Genomic DNA, 27,428 nt, shown 5'->3' with positions numbered 1-27,428 from the left:
ATGCCTCTGGACAGAGGAGACGCTGACTGTCTGCAGTCCCAGACGCAGAGATCCTTGGTGAGCCTCCCCGCTCTCACGGTCGTGCCCTCGCAGGGGTCTGTATTAGGTGGACTTTATTAATGAGGCAGCTTCTGGCCCAGTTAGACTCGAGCTTATCCACTGCCCACTTGGAGTCAGGTCTCACAGGTTCCACCAGTGGTGGTCTAATTCTCTTTCTGATGTTGGGTTGTAAACCATTGTTAATAATTTAATAATAATTAATAATTGCTTACACTTATATAGCGCTTTTCTGGACACTCCACTCAAAGCGCTTTACAGGTAATGGGGATCCCCTCCACCACCACCAGTGTGCAGCCCCACCTGGATGATGCGACAGCAGCCATAGTGTGCCAGAACACTCTCCACACATCAGCTCTCAGTGGGGAGGAGAGCAGAGTAATGAAGCCAATTTATAGATGGGGATTATTAGGAGGCCATGATTGGTAAGGGCCAATGGGAAATTTGGCCAGGACGCCGGGGTTACACCCCTACTCTTTTCGAGAAACGCCCTGGGATTTTTAATGACCACAGAGAGTCAGGACCTCGGTTTTACAGTACCTCTCATCCGAAGGACGGCACCTGTTTACAGTATAGTGTCCCCGTCACTATACTGGGGCATTAGGACCCACATGGACCACAGGGTGAGCGCCCCCTGCTGGCCCCACTAACACCTCTTCCAGCAGCAACCTTAGTTTTTTCCCAGGAGGTCTCCCATCCAGGTACTGACCAGGCTCACACCTGCTGAGCTTCAGTGGATTGCCTGTTGTGAGTTGCAGGGTGATATGGCTGCTGGCTAATAAGATGTATATGCCTTTTTCTACAAAGTCTGCAATATCTGTAGCTCCACACAAAGATTACCGGCGCCTCCAAGTAGTTAATTCATTAGAAATTCAAAGCGATGCAGTTAACAGACTTTAGATATTGTGTTCCTGCAGTGTCTGCCGCCTCTGTAGAGCTACAGGTCCAGATATCAGGGACACCTGGTGCTTTCATTTAATGAGCTCGTTAGAGCATCTTGAAAGGCTATTCGCACCACAGCTCAAAGGTTGGCACCCCTCCACCCCTGGCAGAGAAGCGGGGGTTGGCACGTGTGTGGCTGTTTTGCCTGGCATGCAGATCCCTTTCCAGGGTTTCCACACACACGATTGGTGGGGCGGGGCGGGCAGGGGCTGACTTTCGGCTCTAATTTATTTCACACAGACAGGAAGAGCAGCCGACAGCCTGAAATCTCCGCTCGCTGTCTGAAATGGTGCGTTGCGGGCAAAAGCCCTGCAGATCAACGGATTTTGTTGTGCAAGGGGTTTGCACGGGGCGATGGGCATTGCGCTTGTTTTCAGATAGGAAAACGTTTCGGAGCTTTCAGCCAGCAGAGGTGTTTGTTAGCGGTGTCATGTCTTTCGGTGTGGTACACAGGTTCACGTTGTAGTTCTTTTCTCAGGCTAAAGGCTTAAAGGCTATAAAGGCTTTAAAATGCAGGAACAGTTCTCAGTTGGCTGTTCAGCAGAGCTTGCAACAGAGATCAAACTTGCTTTGTTTGTGCTATAAAATAAATTAAAAAAAAATCACAAAAAGCCAAAAACCAGTGGCAGCTGGAAAAGCTCAGGTTTTGCCAGGGTAAAAAGAAGTCCTTTAGATTTTTGGCTTGTGTTCTGACTGAGCTGGAGTTTATGGTGTGGATGCTAATTATTGTCCTGAAAATCAAGTCAAAGATTAGTGTACTAAACAACTGCAGTAGGCTCATGAGCTCTGAGCTCATTTTATACAGATTGGAAAAACAGTTATCTGTTCCATAACGTATGAAAAAAAACAGTCTGGAGCTTGAAGGACAGAGTTTTTATTACAGGCAGCATAGGAATATAAGAAGGGCTGAATGGATTCCTCTCATTTGTCACCATCTGTAATTTGATAGTTAGCAGTAAATTGATACAAAGGTCTCATTCAGCCTGGGTACCTGCTGGGTAGTTTGTTCCAGATGTCCACAGCCCTTGATTCTCATTCTTTCTTCTCCTGAGGTCTGGTAGCAAGCTAAGCAGTGCTAGTACTGGGATGGGAGACCTCTAAGGAAAGCTAGCTTGCTTTAAGGGCTAAAAATGTAACAAGGCTGTGCTTGAAAACACAACAAGGCCTGCTGACGTTATCTGACCACTGTAAATTGGCCTAACGTGCGTGATTGCTGATTCCAAATGGGCTGCGGAATATCGATTGAATGTCTTAGGAGCAAGAGAAGAACTTAAGAAAAGGACCATCTGTGGAGTGCTGGTATACCTGCTCTTGTGTCTCATACACATCCACAGAGCACACATGCTTCTCAGGCCTTTAGGTGAGATCCACAGCCCTCCAGTGGGCATTATACAGCCCCGCGGGGACATTTGTGGAAGAAAATAAGAAATGGAAAGCAATAAAATAAAGCAGTTTAGAAATTGCACAGACATTTTGGCAATCGTCCAGTTTGGATACACCATCATGCGTATATTTTTTAATCTTCCCCAGAAGCCTCGTGAAGTCAATAAACTGAGGTTATGTTGAAAAACACTATAAAGTTTTCAGGTTTTTATGAAGATTCAGGGAGGTATGGACCTTGATTCTTCTACCTTGTGTAACAAGGGCTGCACAATTCATATTTTGCTAATAAGAAGAACGTGTAGGGTACAGCCCAGAGGAATCCATTTGGCCAGTTTTGCTCCTTCAGCTGCTTGTAAGTGCCATAATTGATCCAAGGATTCAACGAAATTGACTTCTGTGCATCACAAGCATCCTTTAGTGCCCTGGGAGGAGTAGGGCTGGGAATTGTGGTGCTTTCCAATCCGGCAGTGACAGCTGTGGCCAGTATCCTACAGGCTGCAGTGATATAAGTGCACCTCTGGTTGGGTTGTGTCAAAAGGTGACTGGCTCTGAGGCGTGCTGGAGGAGCATGTACACAGGCCTCGTTCTTGCCGAGACTAGAGGCAGTGAAGATTTGTTGTGTCACTTTGTGACCCCAAGTTCCAATGTGGAATGAGCATGGTTTTAAAGCTCTGGTGTGTCAGTTGAGCACCAGAGATCTGCCCAATTAAGCAGATTCAAGATGATTCACCATCATCTTCACCCTGAGGGTGAAATGTTGGTCTTTCGCAGATTTATCAGCTGGCCCATGTCCGATCTCGGTTGGTGGTTTCAAGCACTTTAGATTTTAAGAAAAATCCAGCCATGCTGCAAACTGGATACTTTGGCTCAAATGTGGTGCACACAGCTTCAGCTCCCAAAAGGCGTTTCTGCTTCGTGAAACCGAGAACTCCCCGGCCTGTTTGATTGTACAAACCTCTTATCCCAGGCACGAAGTGCATGTGATATTGTTTTATTTCCCTTTCTAGGGAGATTCTGAATAATTTGCTGTCATGGACCATAAGAAATGCATTCCCGATGCAAAAATCCATTGTCTGACATTGTAGGCTTCCCCAGTGTCGCTAGGTGCTCGACTGAGCTCTGACACGGAGGGAGACCTCTGCCGTTTCCCCATTTCTGTTCCCTTTTGTCTCCGGCTGTGCTCAGGTCTTCTGGGGCCTGAAGATCAAGAAGAAGCTGAAGGCCGTTCCGTTCTTGGGGAAGGTCCGACCGGCAGTGGGGCTGTGCTGCCACCAGTGCACCCCTGACAGCCTGGTGAGACTGGGAGGAGGGGGAGGGTGGAGGAAGAGGATCCGAGGGGGAAGGGCAGGGAGGGAGGCAGTTGACTTTCGTGGACAGTTCAGGTCTTGCAATGAGCGTCTAGATTCTTGCTTTTATTTTTCAGACCTGATGATGGAGTTACTCTCTTAAACAGGCATCTCATTTGAGGACGGGTTGATCTTGTCTGTTTAACTGAGAGCATTCTGTACAGCACACATCTCTGCTGTGTTACAGGGCTTGAAGCTCCTGCGGTCATCCCCCTTCCTGGGCTTTAGGAACATCCTCTGCGTGAACGAGACTCTCACCAGGTACGAAGAGTCCCAGTACGGCCCAGTGCAACCAGAACCATTTGCTTTTCTGTGGAGCTCATGGACAGGTATTCGCAGTGCGGCGACCTTCTCCCTCACTCATTTTCTGTCTCTTCTTTCTCCGTCTCCTCCCTCGTTCCTCTTTCCGGACTCTCTCCCCCAGGTACCGGGGCTGGCTGGTGCGGAGGGTGTGCTGTGTGCTGTTCGTGGGGCAGTGCAGGGTGTACCCCAGCCCTAGAGGAGACCGGGCACCCAGAGTGATCAGCAGCAGCAGGTGAGAGAGCGAGGAAGTTCCAGAACTCGCAGAGCGGACTGGAATAAAACCGATGCCTAGAGCTGCATTGATGTTAACGTGACAGGAATGAGAGTAAATCCCCTGACAGAAGCATTTGCATATTGGGAAGTTAATGAATGTCCTAAAATGAAAAGGTTTCAATGTTCTTTCCAAAAGTTTTTTTTTTTTCCTTTGCCCTGATTGCTTTGTACTGTTTCAGGGTACAGAGGGCGTTGTCCCTAGGAGGGCCAGGAGAGGGCGCTGTGGCCAGCGATGGCAGCTCCGCTGGTCTGCTGGAGTGTGGAGAGGCCAGGAGGGGGCAGGCTGAGCACATGCTGGCCATGGTCAACACCTCCATCTGCCCGTGGCTGTTACGGTGTGTGTATCGGGGAATTTGAATTTGTGTATGGGTCTGATGAAGCTGATGATATCGGGGAGTTTGAATTTGTGTGTGGGTCTGATCAAGCTGACGGTATCGGGGAGTTTGAATTTGTGTGTGGGTCTGATCAAGCTGACGGTATCGGGGATATCGGGGAGTTTGAATTTGTGTGTGGGTCTGACGAAGCTGACAATATCGGGGATATTGGGGAGTTTGAATTTGTGTATGGGTCTGATGAAGCCGATGATATCAGGGAGTTTGAATTTGTGTGTGGGTCTGACGAAGCTGACAGTATCGGGGAGTTTGAATCTGTGTGTGGTTCTGATGAAGCTGACACTTTGAGATACGGCTGTCGGGGGAGTCCTGAGCGACTCAGCCTGGAAAGGAGCTTACTACAAGCTCGAGCTGAGGTCCAGAATTTGCAAGTACAGGTCTGGGTCATGTCTCCAGGATCCCTTGAGCAGCGGGACAGGAGTGGCTTAGCGCCTCCGGGATTGGCACAGAGATTAGCCTGCTTTCTCGGCTCCTGGTGAAACCGCAGGCTCGAGTTGAGGACAGTGTATAGTGTGCCAAGAGGTGAAGAGCTCAGTGTGTGGGCGTGGTCAGAGGAGCAGGCCCTCACTTCTTCATCTCTGCAGCTACGGCTGCCGAGATATAAAGACACAGCTGGCAGTTCGAAAATTGGATGGGTATATAATACAAATAGAAAGTGATATTTGACATCTGGGCATACTGTAAATGAGCTGATGGCTGAAGGGTTTCCTCTCTTTGTAGACCTTTCTTGTGTTCTTATCAGACGTGGTCTAAGGTGCGTTTCCAAATACCAAGTGAGCCGTTCTGAGATTGTGTCCTCCCCTGTTCACCAGGGTGAGACCTGCTGATCGTGCCCCAAACGTTGCTACTTCTGCGAGATGATCGCGCACAGGTGTGAGCGTACGTGCCCTGCGGGCAGTGCCTGGGGGCAGGTAATTGGCAGGGCTCATCTGGGTGAAAAGGTTATGTCAGGAGTTGCCAGTCCTGATCCTACAGGACCACACGTTCCTGCCAAACTGTTACACAATCGACCCCCTTAATTGACCTGATAATATTTCTTTGAACTGCTAAGATTGTTTTCAGCTCTTAAACACGTAGGAGGCCTCCTGTGTTTAAAAGCTGGAAGCAGTGGGATTTCATAACCTAAAATTTCGAACTTTTGAGAAGGAAAATAACTTGAACATGTTCAATTAAGTTATTAAGGTCAGCTAGAAAGAAAACCAGCAGGCCTGTGTGCTCCTCCAGGACCAGAATTGGAAACCCCTGGGGTAGGTGAATGCTGCCCTTTGGACTTCTTCAGTAACATTAGTAAATGTGTTTGAGCCCCTGTGGGCTGGGTAGTCTTATAGTGTGTGTGCACTACAGTGTGTGTATGCTGCTAAAGCTCTCTACGTTTTCTCTTTGTCTCTCCCTTTGGGAGGGGGGAAAAAGCTATCCAGCCATGATGTTAAAGTTGATACCCTGGCTTCTTTCAAGAAAAGGCAGGATGAGATCCTTCTTTACCCAAAGGGTGGTGGGAGTATGGAACAAGCTACCCAGCCATGTTATTGAAGTCTATGTCCTAGCTTTTATCGGGAAATGGTTGGATGAGATACTCAGATCTATTTGCGTCTAACGGGCCCGATGAGTCAAAGGGACTCCTCTTTCTCCTTGTTCCCCCCTTCTCCCCGTCTCCCACAGTCAGGTATGGACTGCTCTGCTGAACAGGAGAGCCCTGGGTGGTTGTAAACACGAATTTCCCTGCTGTTCTCTACCTCTCTTCCCCTCTTTTCCTCTCACTCGAACTGCTTTTGCTTCAGTTAAAGAGGACTTAATTGGCATGACAGATCAGTCACTTTACCGCAAAACCATAATGGTTAATTGCAGTCGTGAGTAATTAAGTTACAGCTCAAAAGGCAAAACAAAACCATTAATAAGATTTTTTTTTAATTCAGATGAAAAAAACGACTTTAGCTAATGTTTGGCTGCAAAGAGAAAATTAGAATCAATACATATATACAGTTAACAAAATTAAATGAAAGTAATATTTTCATATGGGGAAATGTAAAATCAATAGAAATGGGTTCTGAACTCCACAAATTACTCTTTTTATTCATCTTTCGTATACTTTTTCTCATTACATGCCTTTTCTCTTTCTGTCTCTGCTTTTTATCACCGTGTTCAATAGCATCTCCGTGTTCGGGACTGTAGCTAAAAATAAATAGGATTTATAAAATAAATGATTTAGAAGTGCTAATTGCAGCTCCAAAAGCAGCAACTTCATTGCTAAATAATAAGCCATTAAAAACAGTGTAAGGTTTGGGTTTTGGCACGACACTCCTGGTTATTATCCAACTGGATTGCTCTTTTATTCATGATGGAGCATTCAGAAAGCCACCTGAATTGGTACATGAGTCCCTTTGCAAACCGTGCTTTATTTTCAAGAAAGTGAGGACTGCTTCTCAGGTAATATCATCAACCTCGTGCAATTTCCAAAATACATATTTATTTTTAAATTAATTCGAGGGCATTAAATGCAGAATCAGACTAGACAGGAAACTACTGTTGAATTCCTGAAGGCCCAGATTTTGTTGTTATTTGTTCCTCACCCCTGCAGACCGGAGAAGAGGGGCAGCAGTGAGACAGGGGAGGCCGAAACAGAGGGGCCCGTTGTGACTTTCACTGCCCGCTCTCCATCTCTCTCAGGTTGGTCGCCTGGCTGCTCCTGAAGCTCCTCGGCAGGGTGTTCTGCAGCGTCCAGGTCAATCTCAACCAGCTGGAGGCTCTCGGCAGGGCTTCAGAACGGGTATGGCAAAGCTGCTTCACTGTGCGTTCTTCACCTTAGTCCACGCTGGGACAGGTCTGCAGTTGTCAAACTCGGATCTGGGGAGCCCTCTCCAGAGACGGTGCACAGGATCCCCGATAATGCTTGTCCACGCATCTTCTAGAGCAGGGGGCTCAATTCAGGATGTTGATGTACTCTTGTTTTGGTTCAGAACAGAGAAGAACTCTGTTGCTCTTGTAGTGGTCAAATGATTTAAATAATATTTGCTAACTGTAACAGTAGCTGGGCTCTGAGGTGTGTATTATAGACAGTTGTCATCTGAATGGAGTAAATGTTTTAACCAGTCTTCTGCAAGAATGCTACAGAAAAATCCTGTGTATGTCTAAGAAAATAATTAATTGTTTGATTGAACTAGAGATTAGATGACGGGTCTGTTGTCCCCTCATCTGCACTCAGTTGTCGCCCTATAAAGAGGGTACCAGCTGATTCAGACTCCCTCAGCTAGGACCGTAGGAGTACTGAGCACGACTCAGTGCTCGGATAAAGAAGTCTTTTCGCAGGGCCCACCTCTAGTGCTGGTCTCAGTCCACTGCTCCAGCCTGGACTATATATTCATACCGCTGGTCCTGTTCTGCCATGGCCTGAGAGTCCCGTATACTATCTGTGAGGAGAGCTTGGAAAGCACCTGGCTCAGGTATTGTATCAGTGCTGGCGCGGGTATAGTACTTTACTGTACATCACCTGGCTGAGGTGTTGTGTCGGTGCTGGCGCGGGATAGTGATATAGTGTACATCAATTAGGTCAGGTATTATATCAGTGCTTTCTTGGGTGTAGTACTTTGCTGTACGTCACCTGGCTCAGGTGTTATGTCAGTGCTGCCTTGGGTATAGTACTTCACTTGCTACAGACTGTGTGTTGCCCCTGTCTTAGGTGCTGTACTTGTCTCAAATATTGTACCTCTCTTGTCTTGCTTGTGATGTACTCTACTTCAGCAGGCTCGGAACTATAGTGTACCTGTGTCACCTCTATTGTCCTTCTCAGAAATTGTACCAAAACCTTTATAGCTGTTGCAGTACTCTGTACCCCAGCCCTATATACTGTCACAAGTACTGCACAAGAGTGTCCTTGTCTGTATCATTTGTCTCAGACTTTCTGATCTTTTTCAATACTGTGCCACCCCATTCCACCTGTGTCTGTGCTGTAATTCATCTCTTACACCTGTCTCGGGTACTGGACCGCACTTCACAGCACCCTGCTCTAGTCTCTTGAACTGTTCCTATCTCAGGTAGTGTCACACCTGTCTCGGTTGAACTCCTCTTTGTTAACCGTCTTGACTGCTGTACCCGTACATACTATGTCTTCAGCTGACTCAGGTGCTGTCTCCCCTGGTGTGTCAGGTGCGCTCTCTCCCCGGTCAGCTTTACATTTAATTTGTACGGATGAGAGGTTAATAGATATTCTCTTAATTGTTTTATTCCTATTAATTCAGATTCTCTGATATCAGGTTATCAGATTATCGGATATCATACTACTACAGTTTATAGTACTGCAATAGCTGTCTACAGTAAAGCCAGTGTTAATGGAAGAGCCATTGAAGTCAACCATAATGCGAAGTGTTACCTACAGCTTCCTGTCCCCTCTCCCTGCAGGGCGGTTCTTCAGAAACTGGGTGTGATCCTCCCTCCCCGCCAGCCGGTCGGCGCTGAGGGATCTGTGACTGACAGCCTGTGCAGAGAGATCATGGCCTCCGTAAGTCCTGGGCTCAGAGCCACACGGAGACAGGTTACGTATTCGGAAGCAGAAGGCCGAAGCAAGGCTGGGACGATAGTTCCAGTTTAAGACGGAGAGCCCTATTGTAACAAAACTGCTATGCTATCCTACGGCATTTGCTAAAATACAAATAGTAAAAAGTATCTTTCTAATATGATGGGGGGGGGGGGTGTTGTTGATGTTGAATGTGATTTAAAATGCCTTTTACAATGCAGTAGTTGGCAAGCTCGAGGACTAAAAACCCGTACAGTCAACTTAGCGGGGCAGTCGGAGCCTTGTGATCTGTGCACAGAGCAGAGGGCTCTGTAGAAGCAGAAAAGCTCTATTGCGTCTCCTCTCTCTCTCTCCCCCCCCCCTCCCAGTATGTCAGTGAGCTGCTGCAGGAGGGCGAGAGCGTGCTGATCTTCCTGGAGGACCCGAGCCCCACGTCGCGCCGCCCCTCGCCCTCCAGCGCGCTGCGCGTGGCCCAGGTCCGCCAGGCCGTGCGGTCCGGCGCCGTGCCCGATGTCATGCTGGTGCCCGTGGGCGTTGCCTACGACTGCGTGGGTCAGGAAACTGGCACCTCCGGCGTGCAGGTACTGGGACGACACAGATGACCTGGTCCCCCGCCGAAACACCATGTTTTTATTTGTATTACTACAGGGGACCCTGATTATCTGTGGGTCCTGGGGGCCAAGGGTCTTAGCCTGTGAGGTCTGGGAAAAAACAGGGTATTGCAGAATAGACTAGACTACATTTCATCAGCACATAAGTGAAATACATTGAAGAATGTTTCGAAACTGCACAGGTTGAGGCTGAAAGCACTGAGCGTGTGAGAGACGTGAAATGAGAGAGGGTAGGTGTGAAATCAGTGGGGAATGGATGGTAGCAGTTTAAACGTTACTGCAGTGTACATTAGTGCAGCGTGAAGCCTGTTATGATTATGGAACATGTAATAGGTTTATTCCATGCTGAAAAGAGAAGAAAGAAAACGGCTGTGGAGCCTTCTTCAGGTGTAAGAAACATGGGGGAGGGGAGGGGGTTGAGACGGGTCACTGTGTCTGTCTGTCCCCAGGCTGGCTAGGGTCAGGGTCGTGCGGTGCTGGGCCCTGCCTCTGTGTCAGGGAGCAGGTGGGGCTGTATGTGTGTGACGGTCACTGTGTCTGTCTGTCCCCAGGCTGGCTAGTGTCAGGGTCCTGCTGTGCTGGGCCCTGCCTCTGTGTCAGGGAGCAGGTGGGGCTGTATGTGTGTGACGGTCACTGTGTCTGTCTGTCCCCAGGCTGGCTAGGGTCAGGGTCCTGCTGTGCTGGGCCCTGCCTCTGTGTCAGGGAGCAGGTGGGGCTGTATGTGTGTGACGGTCACTGTGTCTGTCTGTCCCCAGGCTGGCTAGGGTCAGGGTCCTGCTGTGCTGGGCCCTGCCTCTGTGTCAGGGAGCAGGTGGGGCTGTATGTGTGTGACGGTCACTGTGTCTGTCTGTCCCCAGGCTGGCTAGGGTCAGGGTCCTGCTGTGCTGGGCCCTGCCTCTGTGTCAGGGAGCAGGTGGGGCTGTATGTGTGTGACGGTCACTGTGTCTGTCTGTCCCCAGGCTGGCTAGGGTCAGGGTCGTGCGGTGCTGGGCCCTGCCTCTGTGTCAGGGAGCAGGTGGGGCTGTATGTGTGTGACGGTCACTGTTTCTGTCTGTCTCCAGGCTGCCCAGGGTCAGGGTGTGCTGCGCTGGGCCCTGGCCTCCCTGTGGCGGAGCAGGTGGGGCTGTGTGCGTCTCCATTTTGCCCAGCCTTTCTCTTTAAAGGTAACCTCCCCATCTTCTCCTGTGTCTGTTCATCTCCCTCTGTTTCCGTTTCTCCTTTTGTCTTCCCTCTTATTTCTGTGTTGATTTCTCCTCCTGTCTTTATTCATCTCTGCCTCTCTCTCTCTCTCTCTCTGCTTTGTCCTCATGTTCCTCTCTGTCTCTCTCTCTCAGTCTCTTGCTGTTTACTTCTCTCTCCTTGTGGTTGCTGATGGCTGTATACCACTATAGCCCAGTGCTGTGTGAACACCTCCTTCCCCTACAGGAAATGGAGGAGAGTGGGAGACACAGGGTGGGAGGGCGCCCCCTAGAGGACATCCTGCTCCCAGTGGTGCTAAACAGGAGGTGAGAGAACTGGGAGGAGGGCACAGCGTGTGTGTGGTGCCTGCTACGAGCTGCCTGACTTCAGTTCTTTTAAAGAGAGTGTACAGTGTGTGCGCAGGTCACCTTATCTCCTGCGAACAAGGTGGGGGGGTTACATGTCATCGGCTTTTAAAGTGAAAATCTTTTTTATTCAAGAAACCTTTTTAACCTGAACAAATTTTATTCTTGCTCATGCATGTGGTTTTAAAAACCATGCGTACTTCTTCACAAGACGAGCTCTGAAAGAGTTTTCAGCTCCATTACTCCTCCGGTCTGTCCGCATGCCGGCTGCACTGGACAGGTATCAGTCTAAGACCTGAGGCGACAGGCGATGCTCACAGGCTCCAGGACGCTTTTGGAGTTCTCCTTGATGGGGCCAAAAACGAGGCCCCTGAGGAACGATGCAAAGGAGCCCTTGTGTTCCTCCTGCCCCTGCAGGTTTATTTGAAGGGGGTGGTGAATGTCACAGGGGTAACTTTCATATCCTGTGCACCACTGCTAATTCTCTGAGATGCAGACACATGTGTGCTTGAATAGTCAGATTACTGACTGAGAGAGGTACAGTAGACTTCCGAGTAGTGTGTTCCTGGGAAGTTGCGCGATCGAAGGTAAATTTTCCCATAGCAAATAATAGAAAAGTGAGAGGGATGTGTCCCTTAGGGCTAATGGTTAGCTATCTTCTAAGGTACTAATTAGGGTTCTGGGCTCGTATGCTGAGTAAAAGTACTCTTCATCAGCACATAACTCCTGACTGCTGTAAGTGGCAATGGCTCCTACCAGACAGCAACCAGAGCAAAGAGCATCCGGATGCATAGATGGGGTCAACGGGAATGCCTTACACTGATTGGCGGGAGGAACTGAACCTTTTTAGTCTTGGACGTAGAAGACTACAGGGGAGCTGATTCAAGTTTTCAGATTCCTCAGAGACCCTGACAACTTCAACCCAGCAGACTTCTTTAAAGTCAACACTGAAACACCCACTTGCGTGCAGGCCAGTGAACAGTCTAGTGCCAGGTTGTCCTCTCGGGGCGTATTGTGTGAGTACTGTCCAGCTCTGAACCAGGGATCTGCTGATTCACACCTTCTTCCTCCGCACTAAGGGAGACGGCGTGTTACATCACGTTTTCTCTCGCACCGCTTTTTTCAAATAAGGCTTTTAATGTGTATTTTAGTCTGATTCACTTAGTTGACTTACTGCTTTCATGACCTTGTAGCACTCATAAATATTATTACAGGTGAATGCAATATTTGGCAGAATACAATTCAAATGGTAAATTTTGCTTCCCACCTTAAAATAAATACATTGCTCTTCTCTGGACTGATTCCAATGTAGCAATTGCGTGCATTCCTGAGCTCAGAGGAATACCTTGACAAGCTGAAACTGAGTGTCTTTTATCTTTGACTACAAGGGCTCCCACTGCACAAACGTTATTAAAGACTGATTTAAATTTTGGTGGAGCATTGATGAAGGTGGTAGCAACTACACCAGCACCAAAAATGAAACACAGACTAGTGAAAACGACAGGAAAGTGCACTAGAACAAGTTGGGAACAAACTGCTTCATACTGTTGTTTTGAGCTAATAACCTGCCACCTTTCCAGAACCAGGAACTAGATGAATGAGATCCTCAAATCACATTTTGCTACGGTTATAGAAACTTAGCAGTCTCCTCACTTTTGTAACCTGTCTTATGTTATTAATCAAAAATCCAAACTTGATTAATAGTTTGTGAGTGATGCTTGGTGTGTAGGCAGTGTGCATGATGATATACAAGGGATTTACAGTGTCTCCCTAATCCCTCTCTTTCCAGGTTAACCTGTGTGGTTGAGGAGGTGTATCTTTCCTGGGTCCTGCCCCCTGACTGCTGTCCAGACCTGTCAGAGCCTCAGCGCCATCAAGTGATCAGCCTCACCACACACCTGCTGCACTGTGAGCCAACCCTCTCTCAGTTCAATTCAATTGAATTGGCATGACCAATGAGTAAAGTCTATGTTGCCAAAGCAAAACAAGCACAATTAACATGAAACACAAATCTACAGACATTTACAATAAAGACGCATCATAAAATATTTACATATATTGTAGACATATGGGGCATTATTGGGTGACGGGCTCATTGTTCCTCGGGCTGTGACAGGAGATCACATACTGGGCTGCCAGTTCAACTGAGTTTCCTCCCCCCCTCTCCCAGTAGGAGTGGGAGTTGTTGTGATTCTGGCAGGTGTGGGAATTCTTTCTCTTTCTCTCTCAGCACCCCTCTCTCTCCTCCTCTCTGCTTATCTCTCACATTAATAAGAAAGCTCACCAGCAAGAGGCGGCCATCTAACTTGTTTAGTAGCTCAAGGTGTTTTATTGGCAGGACCAATTGATTACAGTCTTGCCAAAGCAGTAACAATTAGTAAACATTTACAGACATTCAGGACTATGACCCATTATTATTGTTGTTTGAGAGGCTCCCTCTGTGTCCCTCCGGCTGTGATACTGATCTGCAGCTCTTTTGAGCTTCCTGCCCTCCCCCAGTAGGATTGATACTGTTCTGATTCTGGCAGGCCTGGGAGTTCTGGGATTAGATTTGTTATTTTAGGGAAGAAAGGTTGTCTAATCCTGGAATTTTTTTCACCGTGCAGCAGAAAGCGCATCTCTGTCCTCTCTGGGTATCCAGGTCTGCCTGTGTCCAGTTTCTATGGCCAGGCTGTGGTCACTGGGCCTGTCCTCTCTGGGTATCCAGGTCTGCCTGTGTCCAGTTTCTATGGCCAGGCTGTGGTCACTGAGCCTGTCCTCTCTGGGTGTCCAGGTCTGCCTGTGTCCAGTTTCTATGGCCAGGCTGTGGTCACTGAGCCTGTCCTCTCTGGGTATCCAGGTCTGCCTGTGTCCAGTTTCTATGGCCAGGCTGTGGTCACTGGGCCTGTCCTCTCTGGGTATCCAGGTCTGTCTGTGTCCATTTTCTATGGTCAGGCTGTGGTCACTGGGCCTGTCCTCTCTGGGAATCCAGGTCTCCCATTTTGTTTGTTTGTGTCTATTCCACCAGTGATGCAGTGTTGTTTAAAGAAAAGTAACAAGTAATCATATATTTCAGGATTGCTTCTTTTAAAAGAAAAACAGCTCAGGTTTTCATTGTTGTACAACATTTACAGGTCACAGAACTTAGTTGGAAGTCCTGACAGGTGTCTCCGTGCCCGTGTTGAATGTTATGATGTTATTAAGTTGTCAGATGATTATTTTCTGCATGGTGTGCCTATATTCTTTTATTAGATACATTAAATTCTCATTTTATATCCTTTTCATGGGTGATGAGGGGGAGAGTCCTAGAATAATAATTTAGTTACTAACAATGACTCAAGTTCAGTGAATAAAAACATTTAATTTATTTGAGGTGTAACACAAAAAAGCAGTTTTTTTTTCAGTCATGCAAAGGAACACATTGCAGAGCCTGCCCCTTGAATGTGCCCGAGACTGAGCTATTTTAGTGGTGGGCAGCTCACGCCTGCCCGGTGTCCAACTCGATTGCGCAATCTCGAGCCACTGCTCCCTTTCTCCCCTTCCAAGCCCAGATTCAGGGCTCAGAGACCTTTTCTACTCACAGAACTTCTAGGTTACTACAGGCTATAAATGGCTAAACAAGTAGCAGCATTTAATACAATACATCCCAGATCAAAAGCATCAAGTGGGCTGTAGGCAGCCTTGTTGTCTTACTGTTGCCACAGGATAATCAGATAAATTCATCGGACGCTCGAAATGACGTATTCGGGCTGTTAATCAGGGTCTATGAAACTATTCCTTAATACTTTATGGCCTGAAATGTGTGCTTTTGTGTAAAAAAGATGAAAGAAGTGCTTATATATTATAGGCCACTATTCACATGTGGCTCTCTAAGAGGCGAGCTCTGCCCAGAGTCCACCTCGATTCTGCACTCTCTTGCGATTGCTCACTGAAAGGGTTCAAAGTCTGGCCTCCCTCCTGTTTGAAGGCCAGATTCATGGTCCATGAACGTTTTCAAGTTCTTCCGAGCTGCGAAAGGTTAAATATTTAATTGGCTGGTCTTGTTGATGCAGAATGATAAACCAGCGTTTGCCTGTCTAGGGCGCAGTGTCTGAGCTGAGAGCAGTCAGTCTGGTTAACACCAGGCACAGCAGCCCAGGAGCCCACAAGTACTGTGAGTCTCATGGATGCCGGTATGTTTGGAAAATGGAAAAGCAATTGACTGGCCGAGTAAGAATTTGACCAATTTTCTGTCCTCAGCGGCGTCTTCCTGCACAGCTGTGATGTCCACCTCCCTCCTCTCCTGTCTCCTGCTTCACAAGCATCGCAAGGTACAGTCAGCCCTGCAGCCTCACACTCCTGCATGCAGTTTCCAGTGGTGTCCTCTGGCTTGAACATAAGAAGTTCCACTGGGTTGACTTTGTCAGTGTGTTGGGGGATTTTGAATACTTGGATCACACTGTTAGCAAGTCCTGTTATAAAGACCATCACACAAAATGTGCAAACCTCCCAGTATTACAGTATGTTATATATATCACACAAAGAGCAGCAGTCACTTAGATCAGAAACGTTTTCACCGACAGAAACAAAGTAGAGCTCTAAGAAAGCTTTCTTGAGTTTATTCAGGTCGAAAGCATTACGGGGGAAGGACTTTCTAAAATGCTACTGGATTGACTTTCAGTACATAACATACATATGGAGCACTGCAGGGGACAATGCATACAATGGCAGGGCTAAGATGAAAGGAGCACACTGTGGGTTTCAAGCAAGGCTATAGAAGATCGATAAATGTGCTCTATACATTCTCTCGGTGTTTCAAGCAAGGCTATAGAAGATCGATAAACGTGCTCTATACATTCTCTCGGTGTTTCAAGCAAGGCTATAGAAGATCGATAAACGTGCTCTATACATTCTCTCGGTGTTTCAAGCAAGGCTATAGAAGATCGATAAACGTGCTCTATACATTCTCTCGGTGTTTCAAGCAAGGCTATAGAAGATCGATAAACGTGCTCTATACATTCTCTCGGTCTTCTCTGTTCAGTACTAAAAAGGTTCAGTTCTTTCAGCCTGTCAGTGTAAGAAAAAATAAGAACAGTATGGCTTAGTATTACATGCAGGTTTATGGGACATAGTCTGTAACTAAATTAGAGTATCATCTGCATATTAAAAGGAATCTAATTTATAGTCAGTGTGGATTTAGAAAAGGTAGCCCTTAACTAACTTGATGAATGTTATGCAAGCAGGCAGCAAATCAATTTCATATGGCAGGGTTAGATTTTTAGAAGACGTATGATAAAGATCCAGATTTGGGGGGGGGTTTAAATTGAAGGGTGTGCAGGCATCTATGGAAATGTGTGTATGTGAGATGAGATCTGGTCAATGGATAGAGTGCAGATAAAGGATTCTCCAAAGCTCGAACAGGGGTTATGTAATTATTGGAGTCCCACAGGGGTCTGTACTGGGACCAATGTTCTTCCTCATTTAGATCAATGATCTACATTCTGGTATAGTTAGTAAAATAGAAACTGCAAAGGAGATTCAAAGGCCTATAGACACTACAGTGTTTCATGCAGGGAGCAAAACTACTGAAGATTAAGATGATAAAAAACAAGAAAACTGTGATGACGACTTGGGCGTTTATGTTGACACATCATTCTTCCAGATTTTGGAGAGCAACAAGAAAGCAAATGCTGTTAGATAGTTGAAAGTGTGGAATTTAATTGAAGGGATATGATGTTAAAATTGTGCAGTTCACTAGAAAGACCTCGATTAGAACATTGTGTGCAGTTTGGTCATCACATTACAGCACTGATCTAGAATCACAGAAAGAGAAGAGCAACCAAAGGGAATGCCCTATGCTTATTGGCTGGAGGAACTGAAACGTTTTAGTCTTAGATATACAGTAGAAGACTACAAATGGAGCCAATACAAGTATTCAGATTCCTCAAAGGTAGTGAGTACATCAACCCAGCTGACTTTTTCAGAGGCAACACTGAAACACCCACGAGTGGAAACTAAGGAGTGCATTTAAAAATACATTTTTGTTTATGCAACAGCAAGCTACTCAGCTGTTTTGTTGAATCTGATACCCTGACTTCTTTCAAGAAGCAGCTGGATGAGATCCTCAAATCAGTTAGATGCTAATTACCAAACAGGTCAGATGAGCTGGCTGGCTTCCTCTCGTTTATATCCGCTCTTGCGTTTTGACGGTATTGTAATAGATTGAGAGTGTGCCAGTCAGGGGATATTACAGAGCTCTTCGCTGTCTTGAGAGTCCATGGGAAGAGCTTTGTTACCAGTCTCTAACATCTCTTCTCCTTTGGCTTAATTGGTGGATCCCTCCCACCTCGTTACTCTCGTCCCCCTCCTCCCGCAGGGCGTGCGCCTCTCCCAGCTGTGCAGGGATTTCTCCTGGCTGCTCGAGGAGGTCCTGTTTCGGAATCGGGACGTTGGATTTGGGGGTTCCCTGGAGGAGGTGCTGTGCCACGCCCTGTCGCTCCTGCGGGACAGCCTGATCGTGGGGTACCCCCCCTCCCAGAGGAAGGACCCCCTCCTCGCTCCCCGTCCCTGCCCCCGGGCCGTAATGACACTTTCCCGCCACAGTGAGGCGCTGTGCAGTGTCTTCCGCCTAGAGGCAGTGGGAGGTAAGGCAAGGCTCACTTTCCGTTTTTTTTATTTGGATCCCCAGTCTTATTAAGTGCACCCCCAGAATTTCCAGCTGTAAACCAGCTCAGCATTACTGCTCACCCAGAAACCCGTATTCATGTTTGAGCTCTCTGGGGTGAGCCCCTACAGCTCTTACAGCAGAACTGGCATCCAGTGGAGCCCTGACATGGCACTACTGGATAACACTGGCACCCTCTATTGTCCAACAAGCTCTCAGGATCACTTGCCCTGTGGCATGACCCTGCTGGAGGATGGCTCATAGCTGGTTAGTGTCGTAGCCCATACCTGAACCTGAGACATGTGGACCTCAGGTCCCAGCCTGAGCTCTGAGCTGGTGTCTCTGTCTGTTCTTTTACCCTCTGTCTCCCTTTCTCTCTGTTAATGTTTTCCTCTCTGTTTTATCTTTCTTTTTTTCTGTCCGTCTCCCCCTACTGTCTGCGATTGTCTGTTCACATGACCTGTTCAGTAATGTCTGTCTATCTAGCTCTTCGGTGATGCCTGCCTGCACAGCCTTTTGGTTATATCTGTCTGTCCGTCTGTCCAGCCTGTGCCGTGAGTTCCATGCTGTCGGAGGCGGTGCTGTGTGCCAATGAGAGTGAGATGGAGTTTGACGTTTCACTGTGCCAGGAAGAGCTGACTGAGAGGGCCCTGCAGCTCTGCCACCTGCTGCCCGACATCGTCCTACCCGTGAGTCACCTTGGATCACACTGACGTGCTGACAGGGACTGACGCAGTGACGCCCTGACGCGGTCTGTCTCGCACACTGCCGCAGTGAAGCAGTAATGCACTGATGCATTGACACGATGGCGCACTGATGTACCAACACCATTGGCCTAGTGTTCTGTTTCACGTTAACACTGACACATTCATTGTTGCACACATTCACTGCTACTGACAGTGAAACACTGATGCTGTCTGTCAAACATCCTGATAAAAATTGAAATGTCACCTCTGCATGGGCGTAACCACATGCATCCTCTGTGTCCGTTATTCCTTGCTAATTAAATATCCCAGGGGCAATTTGCTCCCGTTCCCTGTTCTGTCTTCTGTGATCTCCAGTAATTCAAGGTCCAGAAGAGCTGGTTAATTCTATCTGCTTGCCTATCGTCTCTCTCCTCAGCCCTGCCAATCCGCACACAGTTTCGCTATGGACGCAGTGGACAGCCTGGTGCACTGTGGGATTCTTGTCATGGAAGAGGTGAGGTGGTCTCTGTGACTGATGGACAGACCAATGCACAGATCTCGGGGTGCCCCTTCCTAGAGGCGCCAAGATGGAACCTGATGGGGGGAGCTCATGCTGGCTGTAGTGTAGACCCACAGACAGACAGAAATCCACAGTGTGGAGATAAGGCATATACACTGATGGCCAGCATGACTCACTGACTCTTTCTGCGTGTCCAGTCGTCCAGAGATCGGCCGGTGTGTGACCTGTGGCAGCAGCGTGACGCACTGCGCTGGAAATCGGTGGACGAGATGGAGTACAGCGACTCGGACTGTGAGGACATGTCCAATCCCCGCTGCTACAAGGTACTGACATCGACTCAGGCTGCCATACCTGACCAGCACGCGTTCAGTCAGAGAGAACCGCACCAAAACGCCTGATCAGCACGCGTTCAGTCAGAGAGAACCGCTAACACACCTGACCAGCATGTGTTGAGTCAGAGAGAACCGCACCCATACGCCTGACCAGCACACGCTCAGTCAGGGAGAAGCGCACCGAAACACCTGATCAGCACGCGTTCAGTCAGAGAGAACCACACTGATGCCTTTTTGATACATTAGAAGTAATACTCTGTCTCGGCATAATAGACTTTCAGTAAAAGTAAAAGTAAAAGTGCTCTGATGCCGTGATGATATGTGTGCGCTCAAAGCCAAATGCCTCGATCCCCGACTGTCACGCGTTCTCTCAGAGCGGAACCAGTTGAGGAAGCAAGTAATGGACGGGCTTGTTCGAGTATTTTCTGACATTTCTGTTCTCTTATGAATCTGTATCGATGTCAGTCTGTCTCCCTGTCTCTCCCCCAGCTCAGTCAACCCAGCCAGTGTCCAGAGCTGCTGTTTTTCCTGTGCAGGTTGCTGAGTGCCCAGCTGAGGGCGCTGTGCTGGGCCACTGAGGCCCTGCCCCAGCTGCACCTCCCACTCCCAGGTTAGCCCACACACAGCTGCACACGTGGAAGAGCTCTCCCGTGTCACAGTGAACGTCTTTGGAGCACACAAATACCCGGGCACAAAGAGGAGCATGCACAATCACTGCAGTTTCTGCTACAGTTCAGACATTATGTGAGGAAATGCTATGTAAGTATAGAGCACGCACTGGACATTGGTTACAGAGATGGCTGGAAAAGATTCTAGAGAGCAGCATCCTGCAGGACTTGTTCTATATAAGTGTCACTTAGTCATGAGATTGTAAAAACCTAAAGCAGTTTTTGATCAGTACAAAAATGAATTATTCCAGTCAGTTTAAGTCCAGGCTGCTGTGATCCCTCACCGCTTGTGTTTACAAAATGACCTGCTGTAATGGGTCATATATAATTACCCATTTAAGTGGTAATATTTTAGTAGTGTTTAGACATTGGTCATTGGTCATTTTTGGGTGGTCTGTAAAATCCCTGCTGCACTGGAGTCACCCAGCAGCAGAACATTTGTGTATCAGGAGTATTAGGGAAAAGGTTGAAGCAAACACTCATATTTTGACCTTCCCCTCCTCTAGGATGCTTGGAAGTGCAGTGTGTTGTTGTTGGTTGAGGTGGGGGTGGAGATTTTAGCACATTTAGGGGGATCAGTTGACCCCGCCCCCCTCCTTGGTTTAGTGCAGTGCCACTGTCGGCGAGTTGTGGTTCCCTGTGGCCAGTTCTGTAACTGGGGCTGTGTGCTCTTCCAGAAGCCCAGTGTATCGAGCAGCTGCACGCAGTCCTGTGCGACAGAGCCCAGACGGCGAGGGAGTACTACGGTAACAGCGCCGGCGCCGCTGCCATTGCAGCCTTTTGACCCCATCAATTCGCAGCGCTCCGTGAATGGCCATTGCGTTTTAGCCTCTGGCCTGCCGAGCAAAATTTGCTCCGGCATTGCTGAATAGTCACTGTGAAGGTAAAAAATGGACACCGGCCCATGTGAGACTGGATAGAGTTGCAGGAAATCCGATTTTCACTTTTGATCTGGAAACTGAAAGCGTGAGAAGCTCTGATCACCTTGCAGAAGCACTGTTGTCAATTGCAGAAAAACTCAGCCCAAGTCGTATAGACCCACAGATCAATCCAGATCAGTAAACCCTGTAAAGAACGTCAGTGTAGCTTAGGTGTAACTTTGGCACATTCTCTCGGCACACCTGTAAAGACGCTCATTGGTGACTTCATATTAACACTCCGTGCTGTTCGTGGACTGTGACCCAAGAGCGATGGCGCAAAGCTGGCTGAGTGGTGCCAGGGCTGGGTGGGTGAGAGCCAGCCTTCCTCCACTGATCGTGCCCCCTAAAGGCAGTCCACCGGTGAACCTGTGCCTGTAGTTCCCTCGGTGCTCTCCTGGGGTACTCTAGTGGACGGACCAGAGCTGTCTTTACTGCTGCACCTCTGTGGGTGGGAACAGTAAGTCCAGAAATGGACAAATGGTCATCGAGTGAAGGCCTTTGCGAATTCTAATTGGATTGTTTTTCCTCTCGTGTGCTCAGAAAGTGCCTCTCTGGAGCTGGATGCAGCTGCAATCCATACCTTCACCGACCTGGGCGTGAGTAACACAGTCTCTAGCTCTCTGTGTGTCTCTCTGACCTGGGCGTCAGGAACGCTCTCTCGCTCTGTCTGCGTGTGTGTCTCTGACCTGGGCGTCAGGAACGCTCTCTCGCTCTGTCTGCGTGTGTGTCTCTGACCTGGGCGTCAGGAACGCTCTCTCTCTGTCTGCGTGTGCGTCTCTGACCTGGGCGTCAGGAACGCTCTCTCGCTCTGTCTGCGTGTGTGTCTCTGACCTGGGCGTCAGGAACGCTCTCTCTCTGTCTGCGTGTGCATCTCTGACCTGGGCGTCAGGAACGCTCTCTCTCTGTCTGCGTGTGTGTCTCTGACCTGGGCGTCAGGAACGCTCTCTCTCTGTCTGCGTGTGCGTCTCTGACCTGGGCGTCAGGAACGCTCTCTCGCTCTGTCTGCGTGTGTGTCTCTGACCTGGGCGTCAGGAACGCTCTCTCTCTGTCTGCGTGTGTGTCTCTGACCTGGGCGTCAGGAACGCTCTCTCTCTGTCTGCGTGTGTGTCTCTGACCTGGGCGTCAGGAACGCTCTCTCTCTGTCTGCGTGTGCGTCTCTGACCTGGGCGTCAGGAACGCTCTCTCGCTCTGTCTGCGTGTGTGTCTCTGACCTGGGCGTCAGGAACGCTCTCTCGCTCTGTCTGCGTGTGTGTCTCTGACCTGGGCGTCAGGAACGCTCTCTCTCTGTCTGCGTGTGTGTCTCTGACCTGGGCGTCAGGAACGCTCTCTCTCTGTCTGCGTGTGCGTCTCTGACCTGGGCGTCAGGAACGCTCTCTCGCTCTGTCTGCGTGTGTGTCTCTGACCTGGGCGTCAGGAACGCTCTCTCTCTGTCTGCGTGTGTGTCTCTGACCTGGGCGTCAGGAACGCTCTCTCGCTCTGTCTGCGTGTGCATCTCTGACCTGGGCGTCAGGAACGCTCTCTCGCTCTGTCTGCGTGTGTGTCTCTGACCTGGGCGTCAGGAACACTCTCTCGCTCTGTCTGCGTGTGCGTCTCTGACCTGGGCGTCAGGAACGCTCTCTCTCTGTCTGCGTGTGTGTCTCTGACCTGGGCGTCAGGAACGCTCTCTCGCTCTGTCTGCGTGTGTGTCTCTGACCTGGGCGTCAGGAACGCTCTCTCGCTCTGTCTGCGTGTGTGTCTCTGACCTGGGCGTCAGGAACGCTCTCTCTCTGTCTGCGTGTGTGTCTCTGACCTGGGCGTCAGGAACGCTCTCTCTGTCTGCGTGTGTGTCTCTGACCTGGGCGTCAGGAACGCTCTCTCTCTGTCTGCGTGTGTGTCTCTGACCTGGGCGTCAGGAACGCTCTCTCTCTCTGTCTGCGTGTGTGTCTCTGACTTCTTCTGGTCCCTACTGATTTGGACTTGCAGAAGGAATTAAGGTAAATACTGGCCGGGGCTCTTGTAAAGATTTCAACTTTTAAAACCTTTTAGAGGCTTTATTTTCAATAAATTTCAGCGGATTGAGCCTTAAGTTTTCAGGGTTTTCAGGTCATGTGTCTGGAGGCTAATTGGCACTGGAGAAACTCCACCCTTCCGACCTGCACTCTCACTCTTTCAATTTCCAGATCGAAAGAACCCCACCGCTGCCTTTTAAATTAAAATCGCGTTTTGCTCAATAATCTGAGGTCAAAAGAACTTTACTTTTCACATTTTTTCAAAAAAAGCACTTTTTTCAGATGGGTGAGTTTCTTTTATTAACTGCGCTGCGATTTTAATTAACTCTAGAGACTGCAAATAGCTTTTCTTGTCTCCAGTTTTCTTCAGCACAATTATATTTCATTTTGGCAAGAGCATTGTTTCAATTTATACATGCAGTTCTGTCTTGCAGCAAAATTGAATATCAACACAACTTCTTATTCTCCTTCCCCTCGTCTTTGAGCTGTCATCTTTATTCTGCTGGGATTTGGTTTGGAACGCTGCTGTAGCAGAGTAGTAAAGTTCACAAAGTGTCACAGGTCAGACCGACAATCTGAAAGCTAAAGAGAGGAGGAGCCAGCTCTCCGTGTGTTTAAGTTCCCCTGCTAAGCAAATAGTAGCTGGTAGTTTCTTACAAAAAGTGAAGATGTTCACTATAGAGCAAAGCTATATTTTTTTGGGGGGGGGGGACATGTTTACGATGTGACGGTATTTAGTTGAAATCTTTTTACAGGTCCTGTGTGTAGAGTCTGGGAAGTGTTTGGGACTCCGTACAGAATTCCAGCAGAAGAAGAATAGGGAGATGCTCCACAGCTTCATCAGCCAGTTCCTGTTCAGCTACCCGCAGTGAGGCCTCCGAATCCCTAGGGGGCAGCCTTACCTGTTTCTGAAGCCCGTGAGCGCCTGCTGTTCTTTCCGGTTGCTCAGACTGGGTTGCTGCTCCGCCCAGATCCAGGTTTAAGACCCGTTCAAACACGGGAAGGTCCCTGTATATCACAGCAAACAGCTGTACAGTACTACAGTGTTTCCAGAGTGAGTGAAGATGTGTTTATTTCAGGGAGTGGGTGGGGATGTTCCTATGTGATTATTTTTAATTGGACTATTCTTCCCATTAACATCCCATCCCGTCCTCTCCATGCTGGAAGCAGTTGTCCGAGATGATGTCCGAGAGGCTCTCGGAGCAGTTCCACAGGTGACCAGAGCAGTATCCGCGGCTGGAGATGCTTGAACGTCGTCCTGTTCGGCCTGGGCCTGCAGCAGACAGCCCGCTCAGTAAGGTTTGACTGAGGGACTCTGAAGGAATAACTGACAGTGACAACGGCAGACAGGAAAGCGACTCCCCAGTTCAGGCTCCCACTTTTAGTTTAGATTTAAGATTCTTCGGCTCTTCGGGTTTCTGTCCTCTGGCATCGTTAACGTCCCTGAAAATGTTTACACAAAAGCTTCAAAGAAGCCTCACCCTGGTTGTTGTTTTTTTTTTTTTTGCCATGATTCTTGTTGAGCTTTGAATATTGAGAATGTTTACAATTATAAAATGTAATTGCAAAATCAGTGACTTAGTATGGGACTCTCTCCCAAATCCAAGACTCCTCGTAGCTAAATCCTCAGGGTACGTCGGTCCCATTTTGGCCGGTGATGGTTACTGCTCAGTGATGCACAGACACGCTCGTTAATTCATCTCATTCGAGCCAGCTCGTTAATTCATTAGCTTGCTAGAACACGCGCACATGTGCTCTTTAATTGGAGAATTAACACACACACACAGAAACACTTGATACACTCGTGGTCTGTGAGGAGTACGTATACCTTGTGCTTGATCTTCATTTGGGGAAGTGGATCTGTGTATAAACAGACAGTGTAGGTTTGAAGTGCACGACCTACAGCTAATGTGTATTGTTGATAACTTTTTGAGGGAGTTTTCCTGACCTTTTTATTTTGCATTTTGTTCCTTTGTTCTTGAACCTGCTTGCTGAAGGGAAATGGCATGCCCATTTCTGTATTGAGAAGTACTCTCGTTTTGAGAGGTTGAAAGATAGTTTGTGGACAAGTGTGGATTAGTGGGCCCATATAATGGTTTTGATTTTCAGTTGTGTTCATACGGTTCACTGTTATTTCAATAAAGGACTCTACTTGCATGATAAACTCAAAACTTCCACCCATGTGTGTCCAGAGTGCTAATCCAGAGGTTCACACGCTGACGAACACAGGGCCCGCTCACTCAGGTACGGGTATATATATCTGACAACTAGAGACAGTCGTTTCCAAACATGACATGGGATATTACCATGTGTGAGAACGCGCATGGGGCCGTTGAGATTCTGACATTTTCTTCATAGGATAGCCCCATTTTCTTTAGGGAAAACAGTGCAGCGCACAAAAATAAAGGATCTCTCCTGCTGTGACTCTCCGTGCAGTCAGTCCCATCCAGAGAGAGTGGTGTTCTCCAGGATTATGTGTGGAAACCTGAGAGTGCATACTTGAGCCTGTAGCATTAGGTGATTCATGGGACACTTGTGTTAACAAAGCTCAGCTTTAATGGATTAAATCCGTGGGGGGGTACAACTCCAGTCCTGGAGGTTTTCCTTCCACCCGAGCCCTTAATCACCTAAATCAGTGGTTCTCAAACTGTGGTACGCGTACCTGCAGTGGTACGTGGCGTGCCGCCAGGTGGTACGCCAAAAGACCCTGGAACTGTGTTGTGTGCGCTGAAAAATCGGGACGGGTTTTCATATTTTGTATTTTTATACGTGTCGAATACGCAGCCTACGTACAACGATACAGTGCGCGCTAATACTTCAGTGGACACAAGAGATACTCTGTAATTCTATACCACTCTATAGGAATGCGTGCTACGGACGCAAGTGACCAATTGTATTTAAAAAAAGCTACTGTATCTCCAGCAAATAGGGAGGTAAGAGAATGTGCGTGATTTTGGAACAATGCCAACGTTGTAAACACAGGAATGCATAGAAATGCGTGCTACGAACGCTGGTAATCTTGTGAGCACAGGAAAGCGTGAAAAATAACAGAAAAATATTTAAGAACTGTTCTAAGTTAATTTGAGAAAAATACACCGAGCGTCTCTGTGTTTCTCTCCCATGTGCATGAAATAAAAACTTAAAATAAACACTGAAATAAAAACGGAAACGTGGAAAAATGCAAGCTTGCGGATTGCTAAAGCAGGTAAGCCCCACACTATTATGTGTGGAGAAAAAGCTGCTGAACAGCTCGACCTGCTGCCCCCCCGAAAGACACAGTAATTCATAGAATTATTGAAATGAAGGATTATATCAAAAGTACGCTGACAGAGCGCGTTAAGATGAGCAGATGTTTTTCACTGCAATTAGATGAGTCTAGTCGATTTGGCCAATTTGCTCGTTTACGTTAGATACGGGTTTGAGGGTACGTCCCGTGAGGACTTTCTGTTCTGTAAGCCGCTACCCACAGGAACTACAGGAGAGCACGTATTTCAGCTTCTGAATGAATTTATCGAAGAGAATGGCATCGACTGGATAAAATGTGTTGGAGTTTGTACAGACGGTGCTAGAGCAATGACAAGCCGACACAGCGGTGTTGTTGCACGAATTAGAGAGGTTGCTCCAGAAATGAATGGATGCATTGCAACATCCACCGCGAGACCTTTGCCGTCAAGAAAATGCCTGACGATTTAAAATCTATTAGACTCTGTTGTGAATTGTATCAAGGCTCGGAAAATTAATTCACATCTGCTTTGCTCGACTAAACAGGCTCACCCCCTCACTGAAATGGTGCTTTTTTATTTTTATTTGTTGTTTTTTTTTCTGTAAAACACTTTGAGAAGCCACATTTTTTTATATCAAACAAAGTTTATTATTATAATATTTATTATATGTATGTGTGAGTGTGTGTGCACACGCGCTCATGTTGGTCATTGAGAATTACTGGGGTTCTTATGAGCTGATGACTTGTAGGTGGTACTTGGATGCTTTGGTTGGATTAGGGGTGGTACTTGGTCCAAAAAGTTTGAGAACCACTGACCTAAATGATAGCTCATTACCTGCTTAAATGAACAAGATGAAGCTTTTTCTCGTTCTGTAAAATCTGGAGTTTTATAGAGACTTGTCACTCCTGCTGAAGAGCAACCCTTGAGGATCAAAATTGGGCTCCCCTGGATCAACCATTGATGGCCAACCTGGTGCTGGAGAAGCAGAGTCCATGTCTCATCGTCCACTCTTAAATCATATGGTTGTAAAGACCTGAAACACCTGTGTTGATCACTGGGAGAAGGCAGCTGGAGTGCTTGAGGGGTTAGACGGTGTTGTTTTCATTTCAG

At 47.9% G+C, this 27,428-nt stretch overlaps 1 protein-coding gene across 1 annotated transcript; it reads left to right on the top strand.

The window, feature by feature from the left end:
• On the top strand, positions 1 to 25,457 carry gpat2 (glycerol-3-phosphate acyltransferase 2, mitochondrial). Its single transcript, XM_088935621.1, has 35 exons — positions 1 to 57; positions 3,568 to 3,675; positions 3,916 to 3,989; positions 4,153 to 4,263; positions 4,484 to 4,639; positions 7,361 to 7,460; positions 8,000 to 8,133; positions 9,089 to 9,188; positions 9,572 to 9,784; positions 10,313 to 10,319; positions 10,366 to 10,375; positions 10,468 to 10,523; positions 10,570 to 10,579; positions 10,672 to 10,727; positions 10,774 to 10,829; positions 10,876 to 10,977; positions 11,240 to 11,319; positions 13,148 to 13,266; positions 15,577 to 15,647; positions 17,693 to 17,960; positions 18,527 to 18,669; positions 19,103 to 19,180; positions 19,384 to 19,509; positions 20,008 to 20,128; positions 20,864 to 20,932; positions 21,647 to 21,706; positions 21,804 to 21,943; positions 22,043 to 22,112; positions 22,280 to 22,351; positions 22,472 to 22,611; positions 22,860 to 22,946; positions 23,850 to 23,962; positions 24,301 to 24,388; positions 25,287 to 25,338; positions 25,453 to 25,457. Exons 1-35 carry the CDS (start codon positions 1 to 3, stop codon positions 25,455 to 25,457), a joined length of 3,252 nt encoding a protein of 1,083 aa, XP_088791747.1.
• The last annotated feature ends 1,971 nt before the right edge of the window (positions 25,458 to 27,428 follow it).

The sequence above is a fragment of the Atractosteus spatula genome, chromosome 2 (genome assembly GCF_055471065.1).
Source record: "Atractosteus spatula isolate fAtrSpa1 chromosome 2, fAtrSpa1.hap1, whole genome shotgun sequence".
Classification (NCBI taxonomy): Eukaryota; Metazoa; Chordata; class Actinopteri; order Semionotiformes; family Lepisosteidae; genus Atractosteus; species Atractosteus spatula.
This window is presented reverse-complemented; position numbering and strand designations above follow the sequence as displayed.

Bases quoted from the DNA above. Each gene is read 5' to 3' on its own strand.
- gpat2 (XM_088935621.1), top strand. From the start codon at position 1: ATGCCTCTGGACAGAGGAGACGCTGACTGTCTGCAGTCCCAGACGCAG. The intron at 4,264-4,483 runs GTGAGAGAGCGA...GTACTGTTTCAG, and splicing joins AGAGTGATCAGCAGCAGCAG to GGTACAGAGGGCGTTGTCCC. The intron at 18,670-19,102 runs GTGAGTCACCTT...CTCTCTCCTCAG, and splicing joins TGCCCGACATCGTCCTACCC to CCCTGCCAATCCGCACACAG.